Source organism: Columba livia, chromosome 10 (genome assembly GCF_036013475.1).
Source record: "Columba livia isolate bColLiv1 breed racing homer chromosome 10, bColLiv1.pat.W.v2, whole genome shotgun sequence".
NCBI lineage: Eukaryota > Metazoa > Chordata > Aves > Columbiformes > Columbidae > Columba > Columba livia.
The window spans coordinates 6,480,804-6,508,056 of record NC_088611.1 but is presented as its reverse complement, the minus strand read 5'-3'; the positions used below and the strand labels follow the sequence as shown (position 1 = coordinate 6,508,056).

At 42.2% G+C, this 27,253-nt stretch overlaps 2 protein-coding genes across 8 annotated transcripts in view; both read left to right on the top strand.

Moving 5' to 3' along the window:
* The window catches only part of STIMATE (STIM activating enhancer), a 43,882-nt gene extending 42,973 nt beyond the window's left edge, over positions 1 to 909 (top strand). For both annotated transcript variants that reach the window (XM_065075141.1, XM_013368538.3), the window contains one exon: positions 567 to 909. In XM_065075141.1, coding sequence (XP_064931213.1) covers positions 567 to 673 — 107 coding nt within the window. In that variant the 3' untranslated portion in view covers positions 674 to 909. The remainder of the gene's footprint in view (positions 1 to 566) is intronic.
* Positions 910 to 1,350: 441 nt separating this feature from the next.
* Positions 1,351 to 26,888, top strand: ITIH4 (inter-alpha-trypsin inhibitor heavy chain 4). 6 transcript variants are annotated; one of them, XM_021294057.2, is made up of 22 exons: positions 1,351 to 1,793; positions 7,382 to 7,587; positions 7,989 to 8,093; positions 8,802 to 8,964; positions 9,068 to 9,178; positions 9,263 to 9,391; positions 10,272 to 10,388; positions 10,948 to 11,116; positions 12,087 to 12,203; positions 13,766 to 13,947; positions 14,875 to 15,057; positions 15,631 to 15,770; positions 16,358 to 16,512; positions 17,005 to 17,037; positions 17,810 to 17,842; positions 18,427 to 18,480; positions 18,796 to 18,834; positions 19,311 to 19,424; positions 20,054 to 20,228; positions 21,689 to 21,843; positions 22,711 to 22,813; positions 23,378 to 23,933. In XM_021294057.2, exons 4-22 carry the CDS (start codon positions 8,878 to 8,880, stop codon positions 23,451 to 23,453), a joined length of 2,172 nt encoding a protein of 723 aa, XP_021149732.2. In that variant the 5' UTR covers positions 1,351 to 1,793; positions 7,382 to 7,587; positions 7,989 to 8,093; positions 8,802 to 8,877; the 3' UTR covers positions 23,454 to 23,933. The 6 variants fall into 6 exon arrangements, with proteins under 6 accessions (XP_021149732.2, XP_021149731.2, XP_005507199.2 ...); XM_021294056.2 differs by having other exon boundaries at positions 1,352 to 1,793; positions 7,382 to 7,542; XM_005507142.4 differs by lacking the exons at positions 1,351 to 1,793; positions 23,378 to 23,933 and adding exons at positions 4,819 to 4,932; positions 25,913 to 26,888 and having other exon boundaries at positions 7,382 to 7,542.
* Positions 26,889 to 27,253: the final 365 nt, after the last annotated feature.

The window sequence follows — 27,253 nt, the reverse complement described above, 5'->3', positions numbered from 1 at the left end:
CTCTGCTGGGGTGATCGCTCTCCCTGGCTGGATGAAGCGATAGGGAGACCCCCAACTTTGCCTTCTGAATCAAGATTCAAACAAAGCCCTGGGTCCATAGTCAATGTCAATGGCTGCCCAAGTTGAAGATCTGGAGGCCTGACCATAGGCAAGAGGATGAATTTCACATGTTTAGAAATTGGGGGGATAAAGGGTAGAAGGTGAGTCAGAAGAGAGTGGGTTCTTGAATACCCCCATTGCTCTGGTTTTGTCTTGTTTTTCCACTACCAGTGGCAGAGTCTAAGGGAAAATGATTAATTTTTAACCCCTTTCAGCATGATAGCCTATACCACAGTAGTTGCCAAGTTTCTAAAGCACTTGCAGCAATTTGGGGCCAGTCAATGGCAGTGACCACATACAGGTGCTGTCATGCTTGGGATGAGAGCGCTGTGCTTAAAACTTGGGAAGTTGATGAATGGATGAAATATTTATCAAATGTGTAAATATGTATTTCAGCAGCACTAGTTTTACTCACCAAATTTGGTGTGCCGCTTCACTGATTGCATCTGCTGGTTTTCTTTTCCAAGAACAAATGGGCTCTGCAGCACCCTCCATATTCAGCCGGGATCGGACAGGGGGTGAAACAGTCTTTGAGAAACCGAAAGAGGAGCCGGCCAAGAGCGTCTTTGGCTGACGGCGGAGCTGGATGTGCCTCACACAGATTGTTATTCTAACTTCTTCCCCAATTTCTGCCCCTTACACTAAAGTCACTGTAGACCGAAGTAACTAATTTCTACTCTAAGTCATTAAGTAGGGAATAGACTCATGTCAAAGGCTACAACCTCCACGTTAATTTTTATTAACTGCTTTATTTCTATCTGTTGAACAGTGTTTGCTATAATGGTTTAATAAAAAAAGTTGTTGGACACAGCTTGGCACACTGTGGTGACTTATTTCAATTCAGACCTACATTTATTCTGTGGAGACTGTAGTGTTGCGGGCAGTGATCAAGTCTGTCAAACACACACATTAAACCTCCAGGTGACATTTTGTGTCAGTGCAATTTCTTCAGACCGTGCCCTTGCCAAGGGGGAGCTGAGGAGGATCTGATCAGAGGGAGTGTCCCAGAAACCTGGAGAACTCACCCAGAACTGTGCTGACCACAACAGTGCCCTAGAGATGCCCCTCGGGTCTGAGGTGTGCTCTGGGTGCTGCCCCCCCCTCACAGCTTCCTCTCAGACCTTCCCGCCTCAGCTTCCCCGCTATGCGCCCCCTCACAGCTTCCTCTCAGACCTTCCCGCCTCAGCTTCCCCGCTATGCGCCCCCTCACGGCCTCCCCTCCTGTCTTCCCGCCTCACACCTTCCCCTCACGGCTCCCCCACAGCCCGGGGCAGCGGGGCTGTGGTTTGTGCACACACAGCTCTGCTGGGAGGCGAGATGCCAGGCTGGCAGCCAAGGGAGGGCTTTCAACCCCATTCCTCAACAACTTTGACATCACGTCCTCAAGGTTCTGTTGGATCAAGTGAGAAGGGCTGACAGACCAGCAGCACAGGCGTCATGTTCCTCCCGACTGAAGAGCCAAACAACCTTCTGGGTATCTCTGTACCACAGCAAACCCACTCTGAGAGGAAGCTGGTTTTATTTGCAACTCTCTTTGCATCTTGATTTGCTGCATTAAACATCCCCCAAGGTTATAAATTGGAATATTTCCTCTCAGGTGGATCTTTGTGTTCAAACACAGGTGATCCTCTGTTGGCAGCTGCCATGCTTCCCTCACACTCCCAGTCCCAGGCGTCACATCTGCGGACAGTAAGGTAAGTGCCAGCTTTATGTAAAGAATTGCTTTCATTTTGCACATTAGATCTAATTAAGAGGTGAAAGTGATATTGAAGGGCTCTGTGCACCATGAAAAATATCATATTTGCCTTTTGTCTCCCAAACACTTCACACATAAAATGTGCTGACATCTGCAAAGCTCTCAGAGAGGCTGCAGAGTGCAATGTACATAAGGCAGCAGCAAGTATAAAGCTGCCTGGAGAATTGTCATCTTTTTCTTCATCCTTGCAAATCTAGTAAGTCCAGTTATGGAAAATGTCTTTTCTTCCTTTTTTTCCGTGTTTTCATAATGAGAAATAGTGATAGTGACAGACAAGTATCAGAATGAAGCCCCAGGGTTAGAACTTTTAGGTCCTTTTGTACTGAAAGGTATCTTCTGTTGTGGCGGTGGATTTAGAGCCTTCCTCTGAGGTGAAGGGATTCCACAGCATGTTCGCTCCTCGCAGTAAGCAGCGCTGGGTGCTGCAGGCTTGGTGCCCCGTGCAGCAGCAGCAATGGGCAGTGGCCGTCAGCGGCTGTCCTTGGGGGTTCCTACAGAAACAGGGCAAGGTGCTCCAGCCTGGGGACAAGGCTGAGCACGAGATTTTCCTCTAGCTGCTTCAGCAAGCCGTGAAGAGACGCGGGAAGCGTTTCAGAGTTTCCCTGGGTGCTGACCAGCTCTGTGCTGACCAGCTCTGACCAGAACAGCGGACTGTGCAGCATAAATCTGTGCCGTTAAAGCAGCTCTTTAATGTTCACGGGATTTTACATGTGGGTATTAAAAAACTGATGACAAATCCAATTAATTAAAGTTGAAGCTTTGGCTCTTGGGGATCTTAGGCCACTAAGTGTATAATCCTGTGTACTTTAAGGGATTAAAGCATTACCTGAGTTGTAGAAGTTAATAAAATGTGTAGAAGTTTTAATTTTTCTCTTGAAAGTATACATATTTACATGTCCTGCTATAACCGAAACAGTATTTGCAAGTAGTATAAACAGTCTGCCAGGAAGAAGTGAAGTTTATTTTTTAAAAAAGTTACTTAAAGCAGAAGCCTTGTAAGACCAGGCTGTGCTCAACAGGTTGTTTATGGTAGACTTGTAAATGTCTGTCAAAGTAATAAATTACTGAGCCCTGCATTAGCGTCTCCTCGCAAATCGTAGGCTGCTGGAAGTGTGTTTTCCACCTGGATGCTTTGTCTGTAAAATAGCAATGAAGCAAACACAGGTGCATGTATTTCCACAGGATCTTCATGTTAATTTAGGACAATTAATGGCACCATCTACCATGAAATTATAAGAAGAAAACTGCTGTCAGAAAGCAATACAAAAAAGTGGTGTTATGTGGACAGACTGCAGGTTTGGGTGAGAAAGGGCTGCCTGCCCTCCTGGAGTTGCCAGCACAGGGCAAATGGGCAAAGAAGTCATGGTGGGAGGGGGGGGATTCAGCCTTTGTCTGCTGAGGGCAGAGGGGGGTCGTTGTGGGTTGCATCTCTCCACACCACTGGCAGGTTGCACATTAATGTACCTGTACATGTGTGTTCATATAAATGCATATAGGAACTGGAGGCTGACACAGCAGCTGCATATACCTGAGAGATCCTCTGAACCACAGTCCTGTGGGATGTTACTTTTCCTGTCTTGTTGATATTTTCAAAGTTTCAAACTTTTTATTTTCTTGAGCTGGGAATGAATGAACACGTGAGGCCTGCTGAAAGCTTTCCAATAAAACAAGCAAGCCCCAGACATGTGGCTCATGACAGTTTGCTCCCTGACCCCCATTTCTCACTTCAAGGTTGTAGAGCTGAGGAGATGAACCTTTGAAATGGGTTCTGCCCAGGGTCTGTTTATTCCACTGCCTAAAAAAACAGTTATTTCCCCACAATGCTTTTAAAATGCTTTGTAGAAGAGACAGACATTACAACTAGTTGGATAGAGAAATATCTTTTAAATAGTCATACAAGCTGTCTTCTGTTAGGAGGCTACCTAAACACCATATGAATGAGCATGTATTTGAGGAATTATGTTAGTAAAACACTGTCCAAAAGTATTTGTATATAAATTTGGTCTAAGACAATTTTTCCAGGCCTGCAAGCGGACACTTGCTGAACAAAAACTTCAGAGGAATTGCTCAAAGTTCCTGTTGGATGAACATTATATTATAAAATAGGAGATAAAAAGTGCCATTCCACTCAGTTTCCAGGCAGATTCAAGTGTAAAGCTCTCCTAGCACTAACCTTTTGTGCAAACAGCCCTGCTGATTGCATGGGCTAAAAGCAGCTATGCAGAATCCCCGGCTGGATATGTTGCAGCTGAGTTAGCAGCCAAATAAGGCCAGATGTGCTCCCATGCACAGCTGTCATTGCACTCATTTTTTGATGGTTTGTGTCGTCTTTGTGCACTTAAATACATGTATGTGCAGGCACTGACTCAGCATCTCTCTCCCTAGGGAGTCCAGGCACAGTCTGATTACTTTGTTTTTACTGTTCAGATGATGACAAGCCGCAACTGACTTTGCTATTTGACAAAGCAGGATTATGGCATGTCAGAGGAAGCCAAAAGAGATGTTTCAAGGGGGCCACTCTGTGCCTCTGATAAGCCAGTTGGGCAGGGAGACACAAGGTTTGAAGAAGTCACCAGCTGTAAAATCTAATGTGAATGTTGCATGTTTTGGCAATCTCCAAATCTCTGAAGTGCTGGAGGACACTAAGGATGTGCCCTTTCAAGTTATTACTTTTGGGTATGGTAGAGATCCAAAAATGCAGCGTGTTGCACAGACCAGATCATCTGCCTGAGCAATTTTGCATGCCACAGTGAGGTTCAAGTTTAAAAAGAAAACATAAGGATTTCTTAAATTTGTGCATTATGAAACATTAAAATTCTAATGTTGAACAGCAAAGATCTGTTGGAAAAATAAATGTTAACCAAGTCCAGGTTTTACCTATGTTTAACATGTAAATATTAAGTTTCTGAGTCTCCTCAAAGTCTACATAGTATTCCCAAGTACAAGTTACTCATTAACTGATTAAGATAAACCAAGTTTTCATTTGAAAATCTGGTCTTTCCAAAATGGAGGAGAGAACGTTGCTCACATTGGTCTTTTCCTCACTTGTAATATTAACAGAAACTATTGCTCAAAAGGTACTTGCTCTATATTTTTTTTAACATTATCTACTTTCATCATTTGGTGATCCAGTGGTATTGCAGTAGCCAGCCAGGTAATGCAGGTAACTCTTCTGGTAACCACCACCTGTGGAGCTTCAAGTGTATTATGTTGTGATTTCAGAGCTTTGGGTCCTTTTTTGGCCTTGTTGGTTGGTTGACTGGACTGTTGTGGTTTAACAGTATATGGCAGGAGAGCATTTGCACATGTGTCTGATCAGGCTCTTCCCCACTGATGTAAAATATAACATTTGAGGGATCAGTGGGTCTCCCTCAGCCACCAGATGAAGTTTGAATCTCGACACAGTGCTGTGACAGCAGGGCCAAATGAGGACCATTGCAGTGCTAGGAGGTTTCTGACAGGCATTTAATAACCTATATGGAAGAGACAAAAGGGGAGCAGACTGTTATTTGTACTGTCTGGAGGAGCAAACTGTGTTTTGTATCATCTCAGGGTGCATGTGACTGATCTTATTTTTAACATATCAGTACTAGAGAAATGGAGGAAGCCTTATGTTAGAATGTTTTTATTTCCATTGTGCCTATTCAGAAAAGCATGAAATGCAGCAGAAATGCAGGTGGGTTTCTGGGAAGAAGGGAGGTCTTGTGGCTGCTGCAGCGGTGGCTGAGGGCTCTGCAAGAAGCTGTGCATGTGGTGTATGGGCTCTGGTGCCTTGGGGAGCCTTGGTCACTTCCAACTGCTACCCTGCCTGGTGCTGGGCCCCTCCTGCCTCCTTCGGTAAGGGCACAGCAATGCCCCTCACCATGCTGCACCCCGCTACGTGCTCCTTCGTGCTGCTTACAGCTTAAAATGCTGCTAGGGCTGGGCAACTGTAGGGGGTGTAGGTGTCTGTTCTGTCATTCCTGCAGCATCCCTTCAGCAGATGGTTCTCAGGGTGGATTTTGCACAGGGTAAGTGTTGCACGGGGCAAGTTCCTCCTGTGTCAGAAGGGTGCTCCATGGGCAGTGATGGCCATCACGTGCCCGCGCTGACCCAATGAGCCATGACTCTGGGCTCAGAGCTGCTCAGTCATGACAGAACCCCCCCTCTGAATGTGCCACAGGCAGATTTGAGCATGGCAGGGCACAAAATGTGAGCAGAGATGCTCAGGGATACTCAGGAAGCCTTTGGGAAGAGAGACTCCCAGGAGAGACAGCCCCAGCTTGGGCAGGGGGGCTGCAGCTGGGGGTGGGCAGCAGGGAGGCACAGGCAGGGAGAGGTACCCAAACTGCCAGGATCAGGAAATTGTTCTCTTCGTTAATATTTTTGGGTTTTATGCCGTTGTCCTGGGTTGTCAGTAGGCATCAGGAGATGGAGCATGCTCTGGCAAAGTATAATGAGAAAAGAAACAGCCACCCACTACCTGCAGGGCCCTGCAGTGGCACCTGCTGCCCTAATGCCTGAGCACAAAGTTGAGGTCACAGCTTTGTATTAAATGGCCATGTTCAGCTTGATCAAACTTTTGAATTTCAGCCAGTGCTCTACGAGAAGACCAGTGGATGCTATTAATTGGTCAGCAAAGTACAGGAGACAAATTATCAAAATAACTAAAGGACAGTTAGGCATTCAAAATATTTGTGAGGCTGGAAAAGTGAAAATAGAAATTCAATGATCCCATCTGATGCAGATTTTTTTATTTTAATAAACTATTGTGAGGCTGCTGATGTCCAGATCAATCCTTCTTAGTGTCACTGCTGAAACACAGGTAGGGCCTTTAAAACAGACATACTAAATGCAAAAGGAGAGTGTTTACAGAGGCGGGTTCTCCAGGCAGTTCCTGGTCCAGGCACCCTGTATGGTGTTCGTGGGCAGCTCCAGGATGGTGCCCTCCTCCCACTGGGGGCCCTGGAAGCACCAGACCAGGAGAAACACAAGCGCTCAAAGGGCATCCCTGCTTGTGCAACCAGCCAGGGGCTGGAGTCCCACGCAGGGTTTCAATCCTGCTTAACTTCGTATGTGATACAAGGCACCGAGCTGAAAAGCATTCAAAAAAGTCAACAGCTGGGAGAGCAAATAAATTGTCACGCAGAATGCCAGCAGGTCTCTTTGCACAGGTCAAGTGCTCAAAGAGGTATCTGATTTTTCTGAGGTTAATCATAGGTGATGTATTGGGGTGACACAGCAGCTGCTCCAGAGTACACTGAGGTGAGAAGACCACAGAAAAAGGCTTGATAGAAGCCTCTTGTGGAATGGCAGCACACAGATTTTTCTGCAGATTTTGCTTGGGGCTGTGGTCGCAGCTGCAGAGAGGTGAATAAGCCAATGGCCAGACTGGTCATGAAAAATTTCCCCTCCCCACTTCCAACCTTCGAACAGTTAATTGCTTTTCCGATAACATCCAACTTTTCCAATAACATCACCCAGGTAAGGACTGCTTAGGAGCACAAACTGAGTGTTTCCGTTTCAGACTGTTTATTTTTTTTCCAGCATGCTATTGAAATCTACAGCCTCCACGTGGACTGCAAGGTCACATCACGATTTGCTCACACCGTCATCACCAGTAAAATTGCCAACCGAGCTAGTGAGTCAAGAGAGGCGACCTTTGAAGTGGAGCTACCCAAGACAGCCTTCATCACCAACTTCTCCATGTAGGACCAGTCGTCACCTGTGTTGTGATGGAGGGTGGGGTTGAGGTGTGTGGGGGGTAGGGGTTTATCTTACTTCTCAGGAGGTGCTGAGTGAAAAGCACAAAGAGCTGAGCTCTGAGGGGTCCTGGACAAAATGCTCTGTGGGACAAAGTAGTAGGCAGCCAAATTGAAACAAGGCACCCAGGGCAAGGCTGCCTGCTGCACAGGGTGGGTGAAAAATGTGCTTGGTGGTGGTCTTTCTCCTGCTCCAGCCTCCCTGAGACCCTGCAAGGAGGAGAGCTGTGTTGTGGTGGTGACTCCTGGCATCCTTCTGGATGAGGAGGGATGTGGGAGCCGAACAGTGTCCTCTGCTCACACCCTTGGGGCCACAAAGTGCAGCATTCCTCTTGTTTCTTTCCCCAGCACTTTCATTCTAATATTAATTATTTTTTATGGAAACTGAACAGGTCCATCGATGGTAAAATATACCCAGGAATAATAAAGGAGAAAGCTTCTGCTCAGAAGGAATATGACACTGCGATCTCACGTGGGCAGAGCGCCGGCCTCGTCAAGTATGTTGGCATCCTGAGTAAGGTTGTTCCAATGCTTTTCCTCAGCTTCTTGTTTGGCTGGGGGCAGGTTAAAACCCTGGAGTCAGCCGCCTCAGCAGGCTAAATGTGAAAAGCAGCCTTGGGTTATTTTGGGGAGCAACTGTGTATATATGTGTACATATATATATATATATATATATATACACACATATATATATCCACCTATATATATGTGTGTAAATATATATGATTTATATCTTCTCCTGCAATGGGTTTCAGTGGGAGGTGTCACCATTTAGTGTTGCCCAGAGATTTGCTATCATGTGGGAGCATCTTGCCAGGCTGTAGTGTTGCTCAGTCATTGAGTTTGCTTCCCCACAAGCACAGAGGACTGTGGTCCTTGAGCAGACATCATGCTTTTGAGTTGTATTTAATCTGTGCTTCCCATGTATTCAGCCCCAGTTCTGCCTGAACCCAGCATTCAGAGGTTTCTGCTCCATTTCTCAGTTTGCATATGCAGCATCCATGACATGCTAATGTAATATATATGAGGTATATAATACTGCCTGCAATGTAAAAAAATCTTCTCTAAGATGAATAAGATTTACTGCTACTCTTTTTTTATTTATTACATGCGGGCCGTTGGCCATTATTTAACACACTTCATAAACTTTGGCCATCACACACAAACCTTCCCTGCAGGAGGTAAGTCTCTGTGCTCCCTCCCAGAATCACAGGCAGAAAACTGGAGCAGTTTCACGTGTCCGTCAGCATTGCAGCCACCAGCAAAGTCACGTTTGAGCTGATGTATGAGGAGCTGCTGAAGCGGCAGCTGGGCAAGTTCGAGCTGCTGATCAAGGTCCGACCGAAGCAGCTTGTTAAGCACTTCCAGGTGAGCTGCCCTGGAGAGGGCTGCGCAGGGAGCAGCAGAGGTTTTTTTGGGCATGGCTGTGTTCCCTCTGAGATGCTGACGCTGGCTACTTGTCCACTGTCAGATTGATGTGCACATCTTCGAGCCCCAAGGCATACGCTTCTTGGAGACAGACAGCACGTTCATGACAAACGAGTTAACGGAGGCGCTCACCAAAGTGCAGAATGAAACCAAGGTAAAGCAGCAGCTGCCAGATGTTGCTGCCAGTGACAGCTTTAAGGTATGTTTCTTTTAATATTTTCTCCTGATTGCTTTGCAGACTCACATTTTATTTAAACCAACTGTAGAGCAACAGAAGATAAATCCCGAAGTCAATGAAACCCTCCTCAATGGTGACTTTGTTGTGCGCTATGACGTTAAGAGAGTTGCCACTGCAGGTGATATACAGGTAAAAAATAAATAGAAATAAAAAAGCTTTCAGATCACAGATACATCTGAATGTGAGGTGCAATCAGCAAAACAGCAGCATTTACTTTGAAGCACCAAGAGTGGTGCAGGAACAGATGGCAATGTTCAGTAAATCTCCAGAGGCACCAGGCACAACGCAAGAATGGATCACTCATGAAGAAAAATCAGTCTTTGAAATTTTGTTTTGATACTAAATCTATATTGCCACTTTATAGACGTCTCTTTACATTCTTTTTATTATTGTTATTATTTTGGCTGATCTGTGGTGTATTTGTGGCTTCTTGTAAACAGAGTTTAGAGGAATGTGATTTATACAACTATTTTAAATGACTGCTTGGTTTTGTTTGGTTTTGGTTTTGGGTTTTTTTTTGTGACAACTGAGACATAACTAAAGAGAGCAGGAACTTAAAAATATTTCTGGACCAATGCATATCCTAGAGAATAAAGTACTTTATTTTCCATACCATTTCACTAATGAAGTATACATGGATGTGCTAAAAGGTGACAGTCACAGTCAATAAGCAGAGATGTGCTCATAGACGATAATAAAGAGGTAAGATAATATACAGTGATTATACAGATATATCATACACATGGCACTGAAGCATTATATATATTATATACATATATGCACTCTTCTCTGGTAATTTGTTCTCTACAGATAGTCTCACTTCCAGCTTGGAAATGCATTTTAATAGTTCTTTGATTTGGGCTTATCTAAAAGAACAGAATGCTGAGGATGCACCTTTTCCCCCTTCCACCCTACCCCCCACCTGCTTCTTGCTATGCCAGAATGTTAAGATGCAATATTTTTTTATTTAAATGTAATTTTATACATGAATTCACATTCTATATTTCAGATTGTCAATGGGTATTTTGTGCATTACTTTGCACCCCATGAAATGCCAGCATTTCCCAAAAATGTAATCTTCGTTATAGATCGAAGTGGCTCCATGGCAGGCAGAAAAATTGAACAGGTAAATTATCCCCAAGTACTGACCTCTGTTTGCATCAGTCACACTCACCAGCATTTTGAGGAAATGACTGTGAATTTCACTTTTGAAATGCATGCTGGTTTTGTACACACCAGCATTTTCAGACATACAGAAATACCTGAAAATACGTAGGCACAGATTTAAGCTGTTAAAGTGCAACACTTGACTGATATGGCTGTTCTCATGAGTGCCATACCTTGTTGCAGAGAACACGTTTTCTGTCTCTATCTTTACAGAATATTTGCTTCTAACTTTTTTCTTTAAGGAATTTTAAAGAATTAATTAGTCTATTTTAGTTTTATTGGTGGCTGACTATGTGCACAGCTTTGCACACAGGTGGGATGCCTGCGTGCTTTGCTCACAGGTGGGATTTTTTAATGACTAAGTCCAGTGAATGGGCTATTTCTGATGGGCCCAACCTGAACAACACCATTAAGTCTGAATAAGGGCATCTTGAATGCTGCTGTGTTACACTGCAATTCCAATCCCAGCTCTGGCAGAGAAGTAGAAATTTTCAGTGTTTGTTTTCTCCTTGGAACAGACGAGGGCTGCCCTGTTGAAGATCTTGCAAGACCTCCACCCAGAAGATCATTTCAGTTTTATCACCTTTAACAGCAAAGTGGTGGAGTGGAAGAGCTCTTTGCTGCAAGCCACTGCAGAGAATGTGGCAAGTGCCACAGGATTCATGCGAACTCTATCTGCTAGTGGAGGTACATAACCATAAACATGCACCAAATAGAATATATTGCTTAGAAAAAAATATTGTTTTTTTCAGTCGTGTAGTGCCACAGAACTACCATGAGTGCTCACAAAGCAAGTAAGTTTGTGTGTTAGTTTTAATATTTATGATTAACGAGTGGGGTAGAAAGGCTGATTATGGGAGTGGATTAATTGTTGACTACCCTATGATACAGATATAGGGAGAGATGTTTAGATCACATCCATGAACCATACAAGCCACCAAGTTTTGTTTCAGATTTTTATAACAGAGATGTTTGAAAGACTTCCAATAGTACATTTTTTTTCCTGAAAAATGTTAATTAACTCAAATTTTTAACAGTGATTTGCTGATTTTTTTAAAAAATTGTGTCCCCTTGTAAAATAAAATGCACCCAAAGTTACACTCCTGTGTAAGCCACACTACAGAAACAAAATAGTCAAACTAGTCATGAAGCATTTCAATTGCTGTATCACCCAGTGTGCTTTGCTTTATTATTTATTTTTAAGCACATATAAAAGGCTATATGTCTTGTTAATGTTATGCTGTTGATATTAATGCAGGGGTTTTTTTTTTATCCTGAGAGCTAATACCAATAAAGCTCACTTGTGCCCTGTGCTTTTCTTTGGCTTCTCAAATAAGACTAGGAGACATTTCTTACATGTTGGTTAACAGATGACAGTGTGTTTAGTGAAACACTTTTTAATGGCTCTAGACATGTTTGTATTTCCCATGACATATGTGTGGAAAATGCTCCCAAAATAATGCTCCAGCATTGCCACTGCAGCATAATACACTCTATCTGAGCCCAGTAGGCTACACCCATAAATCCTCATCTCTCTGAAGGATTAGTTCACACAGAAAACTTTCAACAACTCTGCAGGGCCTGTGCAGATGAAGTGCCTCGATTTCTTTGGGTGATTATCCTTTTCAGGTGAGTGATGCCTGCTTTCTCATCACAGGCACAGATATCAATCGTGCCCTGCTGACTGCAGTCAGCCTGCTGGATAAAGCCGAGAAGCTGCCAGAACGGAGCGTCTCCATGATTATTTTGCTGACAGATGGCCAGCCCACTTCTGGTGAGTAAATCCTAGTCTCAGTCCTCTTTCTTCTTGATTTTTTTATCTTTCACACTTGCATCGCAGATGCTGAGAGGCATCTGTGTTTCAGAAGAGCTTTGGTATAAGTAGGCTGGGCTACCACTGGATCTGTCGAAGAGGGGATGATTGAGAGGGCTCTGGCAAGGGATGTAAGAAGTTATGACCGAGCCTGTCTGCCCATGACTACAAATCCTTTAGCCAGGAACTGTTTTGCTAAATACAATTGGCTTCCCATTTTATAAACTCCAGGGAATTGTTGGACATAGTCCAGGCACATGACAGTAAAATGCTTAGAGTGAAAAAATGGACATTTTGCATATATTATATATGGTCCTATTTGAGAGATATTGCTTATATTTCTTCACACTCCTTGCCCCAAACTTGAGATATTTTCAAAGTGTCACTTGTTTTGTATTCCTTTCCATGTCTAACTCTTCACTAGTTATCAGCCGTGATAACAGAAACCAGAGGGCTGAGATAGAAATATTGGGCTAATTAAACAGCAACTCCAAACGCAATGGCACAAACATGACTTGTTCTGAGCAGGACTTTGTCTCAGTTTTGTGTGACACCAGCATCTCTCTAAGGCCAGCTACATTAATTCAGCTGTAAGGCCCCTTAATAAGATCAGTCTCCCTTTCAGCTTGTGTGATCTCTACTGGTTTGTGTGTGGTTGGCTTATTTGTTCGTTTTTTTAAATAAAATTCAGCTCACAATGCTGCCTGCTCAGCATGGCCACAGCGAACCTCAGATATCCTCAAGCACATTGCACATCCACAAGTTGACCAGAAATCAGGCGAGAGTGGTGTGCCAGGCGAATACATGCAGTGTTATTGCCTACACTGCCTTCCTGCAAAGCAGGATGAAAGGGAAAATCTGAGCTGCTCCCATGATATTGCTACAGTCAGTGACAGTTTCTGCCTGGCAATGTTGGCAGAGAAGCTCTCCATACTGGGCCATCAGCAGCTCTTCAAATGGGTAAGATGACGGTGTGAAAATCTTTTCCCTTTGTCACCCAAAGAGGCTGGGGAAGGAGCATGGCTGAGTTAATTTGCAGTTTGTCTGAATTACACCATTAACCAATCCATTCTTCTCTGAATTCATGTGCATAGTTTTTATGGATGGTACTTCTCTTTCCAACCCTTGACCAAGTGTTTCCATCACTTGTAGTGTGTGTCCTTTTTGTCCTAAAAACCTTCTCTGACCCCCATGATCTTGTTAAATATTTTGCATCTAGCTCCAGCAGGGGGATTGGACTAGAAGATCTTTTGAGGTCCCTTCCAGTCCCAAACATACTGTGATACTGTGATGGCAATATGAGTAGAAGTTAGTAAAAGTCATTAAGGTTGGGAATCAGGTTCTGGCACTCCAAGTGCAGAGTGGTGCTTTCAGGTCCAATTCAGTTAAAGGAATTCTGTCCCATATATTTTTGATATTTTATTCTGAGTTATTTTTAAAAGACTTTAGGCAGAGTTTTCATTAAATCTGCTGCTGTCTTTTTATGCTTAAACCCCCACCTCATGTTTTTGTTTCAATTACAGGTGAAAATAATGTGGAAGTAATTCAAGAAAACATTCAGAATGCAATTAATGGGAAATATGCTCTTTTCTGCCTTGGCTTCGGGTTTGACGTCAGTTATAAGTTCCTGGAGAAAATGGCCCTAAGCAACGGGGGAATAGCACGTCGTATATACGAAAATTCTGATGCAGCCTTGCAGCTCCAGGTCAGGACTAAGGAATATGCCATAAAATTCATCTATCAGCTACAGGTTGTGCCTACTCTTAGCAGCAACACCACAGATTTTTCTGAGATTAAAAGTTTGGTTTGAGTGTATCTGCTAATTTTGGGGAGGGAAGAAGTCAATTTTGGAGTCTCTGAGCATTTGTACTTTAACCATGGCCCAAAGTTGGTGTCCTCCTCAAATCAGCTGAACAAGCCTGAACAAGCTTGTTCAAACAAGCTTGAACAAGCCTGGAAGCACAAACATTTCTGTACATCTGCAAAAAGACAAAGTGTCTGGTGGAGGTGAAAGTGGAAAAACTTTGATTCTTGGGTCTGATTTCAAACCACTTGAAGTATCACCACTGGGAGCTGTTTGTTATGGGTTCCCTAAAAATCACTGGGTAGTCTGAGGCACCCACAAGCAAACTGGCTCTGCAGTACCACCAGCTGGGATCTTTCCTGCCCATCTGGAGAGGGTTGTCAACTTTTGGGACTTTCCCACTTTTAAGAACCCACTTCTGTCTGTTTTGGCTGGATTTGTGTAATATCAGCCCCAGTCCAGAAAGAAGAAAGAGCGAGATTAATCCTCAGGATTAGTCAAATTGAAAAAAAAACCCAAACAAACAGATGTGAAAAGTGGTTAAAGCGAAACACCTAAAGGAGATGGGATGGTGATAATGGGCATGCTGCTCGGGCACTTGAATTACCATGGGAAATAGAGTTTATTATGGCATCACCAGCCTGGCTGGAGAAAGGTGGGCTGAACCCTGGGAAGAACCTTTCCATTTTTTTCAAGATTTGCAGCAGTCTTACAATCTTACATTAACCACTGCTGCACATGTCTGTTTTTAAGGGGATTTTAGACATTCAAGACATTCTTTCCACAGTTTTGCAGTCACTTGTGCTCACTCTCTCTGCTTCTTTTTAGGGCTTCTACCAAGAAGTGGCTACCCCAACACTAATGAAAATTGAAATGCAGTATCCAGAAAATGCTGTTGAGGGATTAACCAAAAACAATTTCAAGCTGTTTTTTGAAGGATCTGAACTTATAGTGTCTGGAAAAATCAGCAATGAGCTTGATCTTTTGCCAGTGGAGATCAAAGCTCAGTCGGTAAGTGTTTAGTTTACTAACTATGAAAAATATTATCTCCCTGATGTCTTTTATGGTGCTATAGGAGACTTCAAGAAGTCTTTTGTGTGTAATATATATTCTCTGCATTTGGTCCTTCAGTTGTTTTCCCATGTTAGGAAAATATTTTAGAATATAAACAAATTTCCCTTCCTGAATCTGCTGCAAAAGGAAAACCATGAGGTATAGCCATTAATAAACAAGCAGCAATTTTAATCCTTTCAAACCCATAATATTTTGGCCTTTCAAGCAGTTTTAGGAAACTAGTTTGTGTTTTTAGAATGAAGAAGGAAGCCTAAATTATTGATCTCAAAAATATTTAAATAATGGAAAAAATTAATTACATTTTTTTCCACATTTTTTTGAGTCCACAAATATATGTCTAAAGTACATGCTGCTTTGGTGATTCAGAGTTGCATTTTCCAATGGGAAAGGACAACATTCAAGTACCAAGAGGGCTTTTTGGCTCTGAAAGACGTTTGTTTAATTTTAATAATGTGAGTCTAAAAGAGGCCTGGAACTGTTCTTTTGATGGTCAGTTTTCTCCCACTTCAGCATGCTAGTGACTTGACTCTTAAAGAAGAAGCAAATGTCAAAGAGAAGGAGCAAGTATTTCAAAATCAAAGTTACATCTTTGGAAATTTCATAGAGAGACTGTGGGCTTACTTAACCATACAACAGCTTCTGGAAAAATCGTAAGCTATTTTAACGTATTCACAAATTATGTGATCGGAAAATACAAGGAAACAGAAATATTTCTGCAGATAGTATAAAAACATAGCATATTGGAAAAATACCACAATGCTGTATGAGCAACATGAGGTATCTTTCAGTTCATGACTATGATAGCCCTGTATCACTGAATACATCTATACATACATATGAAAACATAATATAAAATATTCTTCATGACATTACTATGAAATATATTTTAATTACATGGCTTGTGTTGAACTGTTATTACACATCCAGAGATATTGTCTGTAGATAAGTGAATGGCAATAGCTAGTAAAGAGAACAATAAATATGTCCTTAAGACATTTCATAGATCATGTATCTATTATTTTTTATGTATTTGAACCATATGTAGGCTTCAGTGTTGCAAAAAATTAAGCATCTCCATAATTTCAAGCACATGAACATCTAAGTTATGCCAATAAGGCTCCTCATCCTTCAATGATAAAAAATATTTGTTAAGACAAAGCTAATATGAAAAAGAATCAGAAGGTGACTTGCTCGTGGTGTCTATATGTTATTTCTTCATCATTAACACAGACTTTAGTATTTCAGCGCAAGAAGAGGACCAGAAAGCCCTGGAGGCACAAGCCTTAGAGCTGTCTCTGCAGTACAGCTTTGTTACACCCCTCACTTCCATGGTGGTCACCAAACCCACTGGCCAGCAGCAGATGGAGCTGGTGAACAAACCCACTGAAGCTGGTAAATGGGGCCTCAAACAGCTCCCCTCAAATATGCTGTTTTCATTGATGATTTGTTGTTGACCTCCAGTATAGATTCATTTTATAGCGACATGACACGGCAATAAGCCATTATCAGAGGCAGGAGTTCAGGGATTAACTTCCTTTCAAAATAAAACATAAGATTTTCTTAGCATGTGAAGTGTTGAAATGGGCACTACTATTGAAATGGAAAACAGTTTGTTTAAATGTTAACTAAAAGTAATTTAACAGTTGTTACTCAGCATCCCTGCCACTACAAAAGTGTTCTGCAGTTTTATCTGCAGTATTGAGTGTGAAAATGAATGCGGGGCAGGAATGTACCATAGCTAGGAGTCGTGCATGTGCTCGATCTACATATCCTTTAACACAAAGAAAGCTTGTCAACTGAGCCCAACACCCACTTCTCCCCTATTTCTGGTTTGTGCATCAGTATGACTGTATGACACTAACCTGTCCCTCTTGCTTCTGTTAGATAATGAGAAGCCTAGCAGTTTTCCAGTGGGAGGTAAATGTTTTCTTCTTTTCCAGTAGCATGCTTCAATAATGGTCTCCAGTGGGGGGAATGGAAAGGAAAAGCTCAGTGTGGTTATTTTATAGAGCAGAATATCTGAGGTTTGGAAAAATATGTGAAGCAAAACATAAGCAACGGCTGAGAAATTCTGTGCAGGGTTTGGGTGGTTAACATGGCCCAAGGGAGAAAATCTTTCATTCAGAAAGTGTGGCAGTCCAAAATAGTCTTTACTCAGGAGGAAAAGCTGTTCTTCAAGTGAATGGCGCTAACGATGTTTTCTGCTTCTTCCTACCATGTTAAAAAAAATCAAGCTCAAGATATTTTGAATTAATTCTGAGGATGATTTAGGAGTTTTTCTCTCTCTTTCTGGCCCCTTTGCATAGCCTGCCATACCGGGTGCCCCTTCTACCAGAAGCAGCCGCCCTCACATGAGGGATGGGCAATTTTGCTGCACAGGCACCACTGCTCTCTCTTTTGTCGCCATGCACGAGGCGGTTGAGGCCCCAGGCATCTGGCAGAAAATCACATTCCATTTTGCAAACCCCTTCCTCACAACTAAGAGTAGTTTTTGTCCATTTCCATCCTTTGGCTGGAAATATTTTCCAGGGATCAGTGCTCATGTTCTGTGGACTTCATTACTGCAGTTTATTTTGGGAAAGGAAAGCAGATGCAGCTGAAGAATTACAGATCTGATGTTTGAAACACTTTTGTAAGGTGTGTAATATGATGATGAATGAAATAAAAATACTGCCTTTTATTTCTCCAGATGCTTATAGACTGAGCAGCAGATCACCTCCTGGTGAGTGCTCCTCCTTTGTTTTTATTCAGAATAATTTTATAAAGATGATAGCAACATTACTTTAAATATATTTGGACTGTGGACATCCACTTGATAGACAATTTAGTTTTTATTATATATATTTCAGTCCACAGATATTTTATAGTGAACTACAAAATTTTGAAAACCATCTTTGGTACTTTTTCAGAAATAAAAACTTACCTCCTGAAAATAAAATGGGAAAGATCTGGAAAAATCATATAGCAGTAAGCTGAAGGAAATGGATGTAAAAATCATAATTTTCCAGTCCTGGGGTTTGCTGCGTGGGGCACAGCAGACTGCACGATGACAGTGCCAGTCCCACAAGGAGAAAATCCCAGACTGCTGCAGAGACAGAGCCTGGCACTGCCACAAGCACCTGTAGTGCAGAGCAGAGAAGGTGCGGGCTGCTGCCTACACAGGATCTGCACGCCTGCACTCGTGACTGTAGCCAAAAAAGTTCAGCGTGCAGCGAGCAGGAGGAATTCCCTGTTCTAAAGGGTAGGGAGGGAGATGCAAGCCACAACCCCCAAACAACAAAACATTGGAAAAACCTTTTATTTCAGGTCGATGGCATCTTGAGTCCAGTTCTGGCAGCAACAAGAAGCTGTCGTCAGTAGGTAGCTATTGACAGTTGCGTGCAAGAGGAGCTGGGGTGGGTGTGCTGGGTTCAGCGCTGTGGCTGTTGCAAACACAGCTCTGAGCCCTCCTGCAGCTCAGGCTGAGCATGGTGTGGTCAGTCCTAAGAGAAATAGGCATGGGATGTTGTGCTTTTTTTTCCCTCTTGGGATATTTTGTTTCAGGCAAAGCTCTCTGTAGAAGCCAGCGAACAGCTCTGTTCAAAAGGCTTCTATCACAGTATTCTTCCTGGTTAATTAGCCAACTTAGAGAAAAATGTTTCATTTAACTCTTCTTACTAATTTTAAGTATTTCAGTTGCCAGGCTAAGAGATATAACGAGAGCGCAACCTCTTGGTAAGTAATACATACACTAGTCCCATTTTAATAATTAATATAACTGTAATGTACAGTTGTTCGTACAGTAATTTTATTTTCTGACTACATTGATTCTATGTTCTTGCAAATCTTGGCCGGTTCTTTCCACATAAGTGAAAAATATCCCCCTATCCCATGAGAAAGTTGCTCTGATTCAGGGATATAACCACCAACAGAAATATAGTACAGTAGATCTTCAGTCTCAGCTTTTTAAAGGGTTAATTTTTTTTAGTAAACTCTAAGTTTAAAAATCTGTTGCTTTCATTTGTATCAAGATGCTGTGTCTGTGTGTGCTTTTCAATAATCATTACTGTGTCGTTTTTAATCATTCTATTCTATAAAAGCAATAACTAATATTTTAGGTATAAATTGATTAAGTAATTTTGCTGTGCCTATCCAAAGGGCACAGGCTAGATTTTTGTTTGCATGCTAAGATTGTTCTTCTGGCTTTTCAGCCAACGAATATCCACAGCTTCTCCTGCAATTACCCAAACAAAATGAAATTATCTGTTTAAATACTGATGGAAAAGCACGGCCCTCTGTCCACCTTCTGTCAGATGTGGAGCAAGGTGAGTGAGGGGGATTATCTCTGATAGCAGGGACAAGGAGAGTCACTTTGGTCTATGAGAGGGTCTATGACCCTCTTTTGTGAAAGGCCGTGTCAGACCTGCTGCCTTGCAATGATTGGAGAGGCTGCAGTTAGTTTTTCCTTTGTATTAGCCAATATTGGCTTTCACTGTGCAGCAGCTGAGGGCACTTCTCACCGCTCTGGTTGTGGATCATCTCCTTCTGCTGGTGTGACATCCATGGCCTTTAGGCTTTTCTCCTGCCTAGCCCTTGGGGGCTTCTGGGGATGCAGAGACCTTAAACCCCATGGTCCCTGCATGCCTGTGGAAAGATGAACATTCTTAATGTGTTGCAGTTTTTCTGCAGTCTTGTACTCAGGGGAGCTGTGGCCCCAAGTCTTGGTTCTCAGCTGCTCTGATTATGGAGCAGAGCCACTTCTGAGATGAGGCGGCAACGTGGGCGTAAACAGACTCTGGTGACCCCACCGCAGACTAGGGTCACATGGAGCTGAAATCTGGGGTAGACTTGAGACCCCCAAGTTGTTTCAGCCACAAAGCTGAAACAGTTTTATTAAGATTACTCGTACCTTAAAAGCACAGTCACCTGACAAATTTGTGTCAATGTTTTAAAGGACTCACTGTGATGGGGAAACTTGGGGACAAAAGAAATCACTTTGTGCAGTTTGAAATTCTCTATGTGAATCCCCCTGTGCGAATCCATGTCTCCACGGAAGAGATCCTCCTAAGCCACAATAACGAGAGCACTCGGCTGCCATGGACAGAATCAGCCACCTCCTCTATCCACGGGTAAGAAACATTGCCCTGTCCTTTCCCAAACTTGAAAATGTGTCAGATATTTTTTTTTTCCTTCCAAATCTCTGCTTTCACTCATGCAATTTGCTTCAAGTGCTTCTAAATGTTCTTATCCAGTGAGTAACTCAACATGACCGAAAGCAGGGTACCCTCACAATCCCCCACTTCAAATACTCAGGAAAAAAAGGTTTGTTTCAATTCTCCATGCCCGTATAAGAGAATCAAAACAACTGCACCACCAGCCCGCCTTTCTGCTTTGATGTCAGAGGCAGAACATTTATCTTCCAGAGAAAAGGACCCACTGTGGCGTGTAGCAGCCCACATGCCACCATCACGCCAGCTGCCACCAGGCACTTTGTGTTCCCTCAGCCGCAGAGCGAGGGCTGAGAAGTGATGGCTTTGACATTTACTGTCTCTTTTATACATTAGTTGGCTCCACACAGGCTGAAGTTTTCTTTCTCCTCAGTTTTAGCCATAACGTCTAGGCGGCTGCCATTTTTTAATGGGAAGGCATAAAGTGTTTGAATAAAGTGTCTGTAACTAAATGCCCAGTACTTTAAGTGTAGACTTCATTTGTTGGACTAATTAGAGGAGGATCCTTCACTACCACAAAAAAGAGCTTGAATGCTTGTTCCACCAGCCTTTTTGCACTGCCAGAATAAACCTTAGGGAGGATCTGCTGTTGTTCTGGGGCAGACAAGGACACACAGCACTCCCTCCCTTAGAGGCAGTTCTAGGCAATAACAGAAGTCCTAAAACAACTGCTTTCAATTACTTTTGTAATCCAAATGGAGCCAAGAACATGCTGGATTTATGCCCTTTTATAGCTTGTCATCTACCAAGCAGAATGATCGTTCTGCTTCAAACCAATGCCTGAGCCCCTGTAGCTGCAGCTCTTTGTACACCAGCATGTGTGGGTGCCTTTTTGTCTAATCTGAACTGCAAGGGAGAAAAATGACAGTGGATGTTTGTGTTCTGCAAACCCACCTGGAGTAAAAACAAAATTGCTGGCTTAGAAGGAAGACAGGGTCTGAAAAGCCTCGGTAAATATCTGAGAAAAAAAATATTTGACTTGTTTTCAAAATAGATTGGATCATTTTATCTACTCTACGCCTTTTCTCATTAAAATGATGAGAAAATGTTTGTTGTTTTTTTTTTCCCATCCAAGCATTTCTTGTTGTTATGGATGATAAGCTGTTTTTATCAGCAAATGTTCTTCTCTGGTGTATTTGCACATAACCTAATATGAGAAAGATCTGTTGTGTAGCATATATAGAAAAGAAATGCTATTTAATATTTTCTGCCTTAAAAATAACCACCAATAGATCATGAAATATGCAGTTGCAAATACATAAAAGGCAAAAATTAAATTAGCTTAATTAATTAATGTCAGCCAGTTAAATACATATTCAGTCTTCATATTCTTGGAAATAACATAATCGTTTACTTCCTAGGCTGAGAGTTTCAGTTGAAAAGGAAAGGAGCGTTACAGCATCATTGTCTGACACGGTCACAGTAAAAATTTCCTTTGTAAAGTTTCCAGATGATTTCCTTGGGCTGTATTTCTTGAACACAGACCGTTTTTCTGACAAAGTCAGTGGAGTTCTGGGTACGTATCATTATGGATGCGTGCAGCAAGGAAGGATAATCTTGTAACGAAGCTTCTGAGATGAGAATATAGTGGGTCGTCTTTTCAGCCACATCGTAAGCCTTTATTCAGATTTTACTTCCCTGGGTCCTGACAAACTCTTATGAAAAGCAGATGGCAGGCAAGGCAGCAAGAATGCTGTAATTCAGGGAGTTCTAGAGAAACTTTACATTTACTTATCCTTTTCAGACATCTTACATCACCCTTTACTGAAGAGCAACCCAGACCCTACTCTGTGAAGAGGGGAGGTCTAACCCTGGAAATGTAACATGAGCTTTTCCACTCATCAGTGGTACAACCTTAAATAGACGATAATGAGTTTAGAAAAATGTTAAAATAAGGCTAAAATAATAGTTGGGCTTAACCTCAACAGTGCTGTGGAATGACAGAATTTATGCATCAAATTAATATGATGTCAAATAATGGACTATAAATAATGAACAAAAAATTGTAAACAGGGTTACAAAATGAAATCTAGCTGGTCCTGAGCATCTCAACTCCAAAAGTCCTGGTGGGACTAAAGTTGAAGTTGTTTCAAGAACTTTGCAAACAGAGAGGCTGCATATTCTAAAACCACAAAGAAAATGTGAAAACACATCAGAGCAAGTCTGGATCTCTTTGTGGAGAAGCGTTAGGGATAACAGGGGATCACAGCTGAAACACAAGGATTTTCTTCACTTATTAAGGGAGTCTCCAAACGTGGTCTTTTTGTTTTGTTTGCTTTCTGAGGCAGATGGCTGCTTTCCTAGTGTTATAGCTTTTGGGTTAAATGAATAAGAACACTGGGATGGTTTGTGTTTTTAAATTATTTATCTGTCTGCTCCTTAGGACAATTTTATTCAAAAGCACAATTTGAGAATAATTCCAAGATCAATCAGAGAGCTGACGAAAGACTCCTAAGTGTGTCTGGATCTGAGCACAGAGTTACCAGGTAACAGATTTGGAATAAGGTTGAGTGATGGACATGCTTTGAGATGTATTTTATCAGCTAATCCCAGAGACCAAAAGAAATTAAACTAATGGAGTGTTTGTCTGTAACAATATACCCCCTTGGTATAAATGAGTTTGTGCTTGAATTTTCCCCTAACAGCCTGAATTTGTTGCCTGTTAAGTGATGCTACAAGACCCAAGGATCCTATTTCGTTGTGGGGTGAAAATAATACCCTGGTGCTGTGGTTTGCATTAAAAAAACACAAGTAAAGTAAGGTTCTGGTGCCTTGTTTACATGGATAGAGGTTGTTTCCTCAGTTGGATTTACCACAGGAAAAAATCTTTATACTTCAATTGTTTTTGGCAAGTGTCTGTGATGTGGAAGAAATGCTGAAAGTGTGTGGCTTCTGTTTGCTGTCCCTGCGTGTCCCCGTCACCGCTGCCTCCCGCTCTGCCCAGGCACAGTCCCTCTGACTCCTTGTACCATCTGCAAACACAAGGTCGATTCTGGGCCTGCCCTTTGGTTATTTTATCACGATTTTTTCTTGTTTTGATTTTGTTTCAGGCAATACAAGAAAGATTACAGGCTTGAGTCAACCACTGACCCTGTTCCATGCTGGTCAATACATGTAACTCCATAGAAAAGAGTATTCTGGGAAGGAAAAATATGCAAATTTAGCTGCTCCAAATATTTTTTGCTAGTTCTTCTCATCAAGAAAACCACACAGTTAATGCCTTACCTGTTATATATTAAATATTTTATCTTGAAGTAATTACACTTTCTAGATGAGAATGTGCTTGCTTGTTGTTATTTTAAAATGGTTTGTAATATTTAATTGGATTAGATTGTTGAAGGTTTAAATGAATGAACTAAATAAAATGGACATAATCAGCTCACAGTTTGAAACAGACATACAGACTTAGCTTTCCAAATAAAAATAAGAAGTGCCATCACCCAATCCAACAAATGTGTAATGCAAACAGCAATAGATTTCTAAAATATACACTCTCTACCCAGTTACAAATGACGGTGTTCTTGAACGATGTGCTTTGTATAAGGAGTATGAAGCTTAAAGCAGTATTAGTTTACCATTTCTCTCATTTTGTATTTTATGGGGGGGGGGGGGGAAAGCAGATTTGCTCTTTTATTCTTTGGCAATAGTTCAGGAACAGTGTTCAAAGCTTGTGAAACCAGTAATAGGACCATAAGCAGGGACAGCAGCCCACACCGTCTGCAGTCCTGCTCATTGGTGCAGAGTTTGGGGCTCTGCTTTAAAAATGGCTGCAAATCAGACACTGGCTTGTTGCGAAACAGACCTCTGACTTGTTGCAAAAGACAGCATTTCAACCCTGAAATTTAGCAGCTTTTTTCTTGGCACCATTTCATACATCATTTTGTAAATATTGGAAGATGTTTTACAAATAGTGAAGTACTCAAAACAACATGTGGTGCACGGAGGTGACATTTCGGAAGAATCATACACACAGAAGCCTCTGTCCACGGAATGCAATTTGTAATTTTAGTCTTCATTTTTTTTCATAAATTTTAATTCCAAAATGATTTTGTGTCTTAGAATTTCAGCTCCTGTATATCTTAGAACCCATAAATGTAACAGCATTGTAGAAAGTTTAACAAAAGTTGCTTTCTATCCTGCCAGTAATATATAACTGGTAAAACCTTATCATTTTAAAGCAATGTACTAAAAGGGAAGCAGTTCTTGCCAAAGTCAGTAAGATAAAGCAAATTATGTGATTAGAAAATTAGAATCCTCTTTTTAAAGTCATTGTGTAGACACTATGCCAAGATATGTTTGTGTGAATTGCTTGTACTTTCAAGATGCATATTTGGCTGGACAAATTACATGACTGACAATGCAGAATTTGGAGACGCCAGATTGCTTGCTTTGCCACATCATAAACAGGCTCACCGATTTGAAAATCAGGAGCTTATTTCCATCATAAATGAACTTGGCATTTCAATTACACGCTGTTGATACTGAGTTTTATCAGCAGACTTACTGCAAATTAAAAATTCCCTGCTTCCAGTTAGAGGGTGTCTACACATTGCCCCCTGCACCTGACTGCAGGAGCAGGGAGGTCTGGCTAGAGGGCATCCGCCACCTGGTCCCCTCTGCTTTAAGCCAGGCTCAAGTGTGCACAGACCATTCTTGAGAGCTCTTCTTCTAACCCACCTGATAAAACCTGCAATGCTGGAGGTTCCCCAAATGTCCCTGTTGCCCTGTCACTGCAATTCTCCCTCGCTGCAAAGAACCAGAGCCTGCATAGAAGCAGATAATGCAAAAAGCAGACCCTGCAAAGGTGCAGCTCCTGCTAACCTTGATAGACAGGAAGCAAACCAGCTGTCAGCCTTACTCACAGCAACTTTTCACATAGTTGGGTTTTTTTCCCCACACTCTTCCTACAACTTCTCTGCAAAGCTGTTCCTCTCCTCTGGACTGCATCCAATCCGTCTGCTCTGCGCTGAGGCGCAGTGCCCAGAGCTGCACAGGGATGGCACCTGGAGCTCTCAGTGTCCCAGCAGCAGTGCTGGACCCATAGGGAGGGCTGCTGTCACCATTTACAAAACCAGGACAGCTGTCCTTGCTGCAGCACTCTTATGTCGCTGGTGTGCCTGGCCGCTGTGACCCCCAAATCCTTTCTGCAGTGCTGCTTCCCCTCTGCAAATGTGCTTTCTGTTCGTAAGTATGTTGCAATTCACTCTTTTTCATTTGAATTGTGTCTGAATTTGTTTAGTCACTCTCTTCCTGTCCTTTCCAAGCCCCGAAGCGAGTTCTGATGGGCTTCTGATTTCCTAAGCTCCCTTCCCTTGCTCAGGAAGCTGAAGGCAGACACAGCAATGAATATTTTGCATTCTGCAATTTTTAATTCCAGTGCAGAATGCACAGTATATCTTACACTTTTGCCTTTCAACCAGCATTGTACCAGTCAGTGGCAGTAGTAAAATTTATCTGACTGTAAGCATATGTTTGCTACTTCTCTTTCTCCTTATTGTCACCTTTAACTACATTTCCAGTTAACTCCTATCTTGCAGCAATCTTGGAAGAACTACGTATTAAAAAGGGGATTTTTCTATCTCCAGCAGTGTAAGTGGGAGTTTCTGAGGCTGCCACAGAAGCCACGCAGAAGCAGACAACAGCCTTCAAGATCAACTTTTGGCTGACAATTCAGCCACAGCCGACAAGGCTCCTGCCACCTCTGGAGATTGGCCTCATGACTTAAACATGAAAGCTCGGGCTGAGGCCGTGCCCACCATCACCTTGTGCCTGAACTTTGCCAGCCAGGTAGGTCAAGATCTGCTGTGTCTGGCTATGGTTTTTTGTTCCAAAGGAGCCCTGAGTCTGGGACCAGCCCTGATGGGCAGTCCCACAGCTCCTGCCTCGGGATCCACAATGGATCACTGCTTTATTTGATTCAATCTAATTCCTTACCTTGCAATAAAGATTCAGAACCAAGTAAACTTAACCTTACCAGTTTCAATTTTCTGGTCTTCTCTCTTTCCTTTTTTTCCTCCCTGCCTTCCTCATTTTTCAGTAACTTATCTTCTGTAAGAAACAACTGTTTTCTTTCATTATTTTTGTCTGAATTTAGCAGGCAGAGATATCTAGCCACTGTGACATAGGCATCCCCTGCAAGAACTGACTTTTTTTCTTCTTCTATAAAACTTCTATCTTCAGTAAAGGAATTTGTTCCTGGAGGAGGCCTGTGTCTTCCATAAATTTAAAAGTATATTTTTCCTCTTTTTTTCTCTTTTTCTGTTGCATTTTTTTTCACCTCTACCTTTGCTCTTCCAATTTAGCCCATGACATCTTCTGTCATGTCTTTTTTTTTCCCCATTACACTCCTCTTTCTTTGTGTGTGCATTCTGGTTTCCCACACACTGACTTTCTCTCCTTGTTATAGAACAGTAGGAAACATTCTACTTTGCCCTGTGAGGCCACAATTGCCTTGCTATGGCTGATTTGATTAAAAGAAAACTTGAAGTAACTAAGCAATCTGCTTATTTTTTGCTTTGAAGTAGTAGCTTATAATTTCTTCCAGTTCAAAATAAATATATAAATAAATGGGACACTACCTGTCCTGAAATACATATGTAAATCCTGTTATGGAAACAGAGGGAGGAATTTTACTGGAAGACTGTAATGCTCTTATAAAAAAAAAAGACATTGTCCAAAAGACAGCTACCATTACTTGAATCTGAGTGCTGTTTGGAACTGTGGTATTTCATTCATTTATAAAGATACGGGCATTCAAAAATTAGGTTCACATTAAAATACTAAAGTACAGAACTCCTGGATGCTAAGAGTCAGCCAGCCTGCAGCACTGCACAGGCAAGCAGCCCCATGGTTTGAAGTGCTACTGAATGATCCTGAAACGTGCTGGGCTGTCAGCTGTCCTCTCGTGCTGAATTTCAAACTGCATC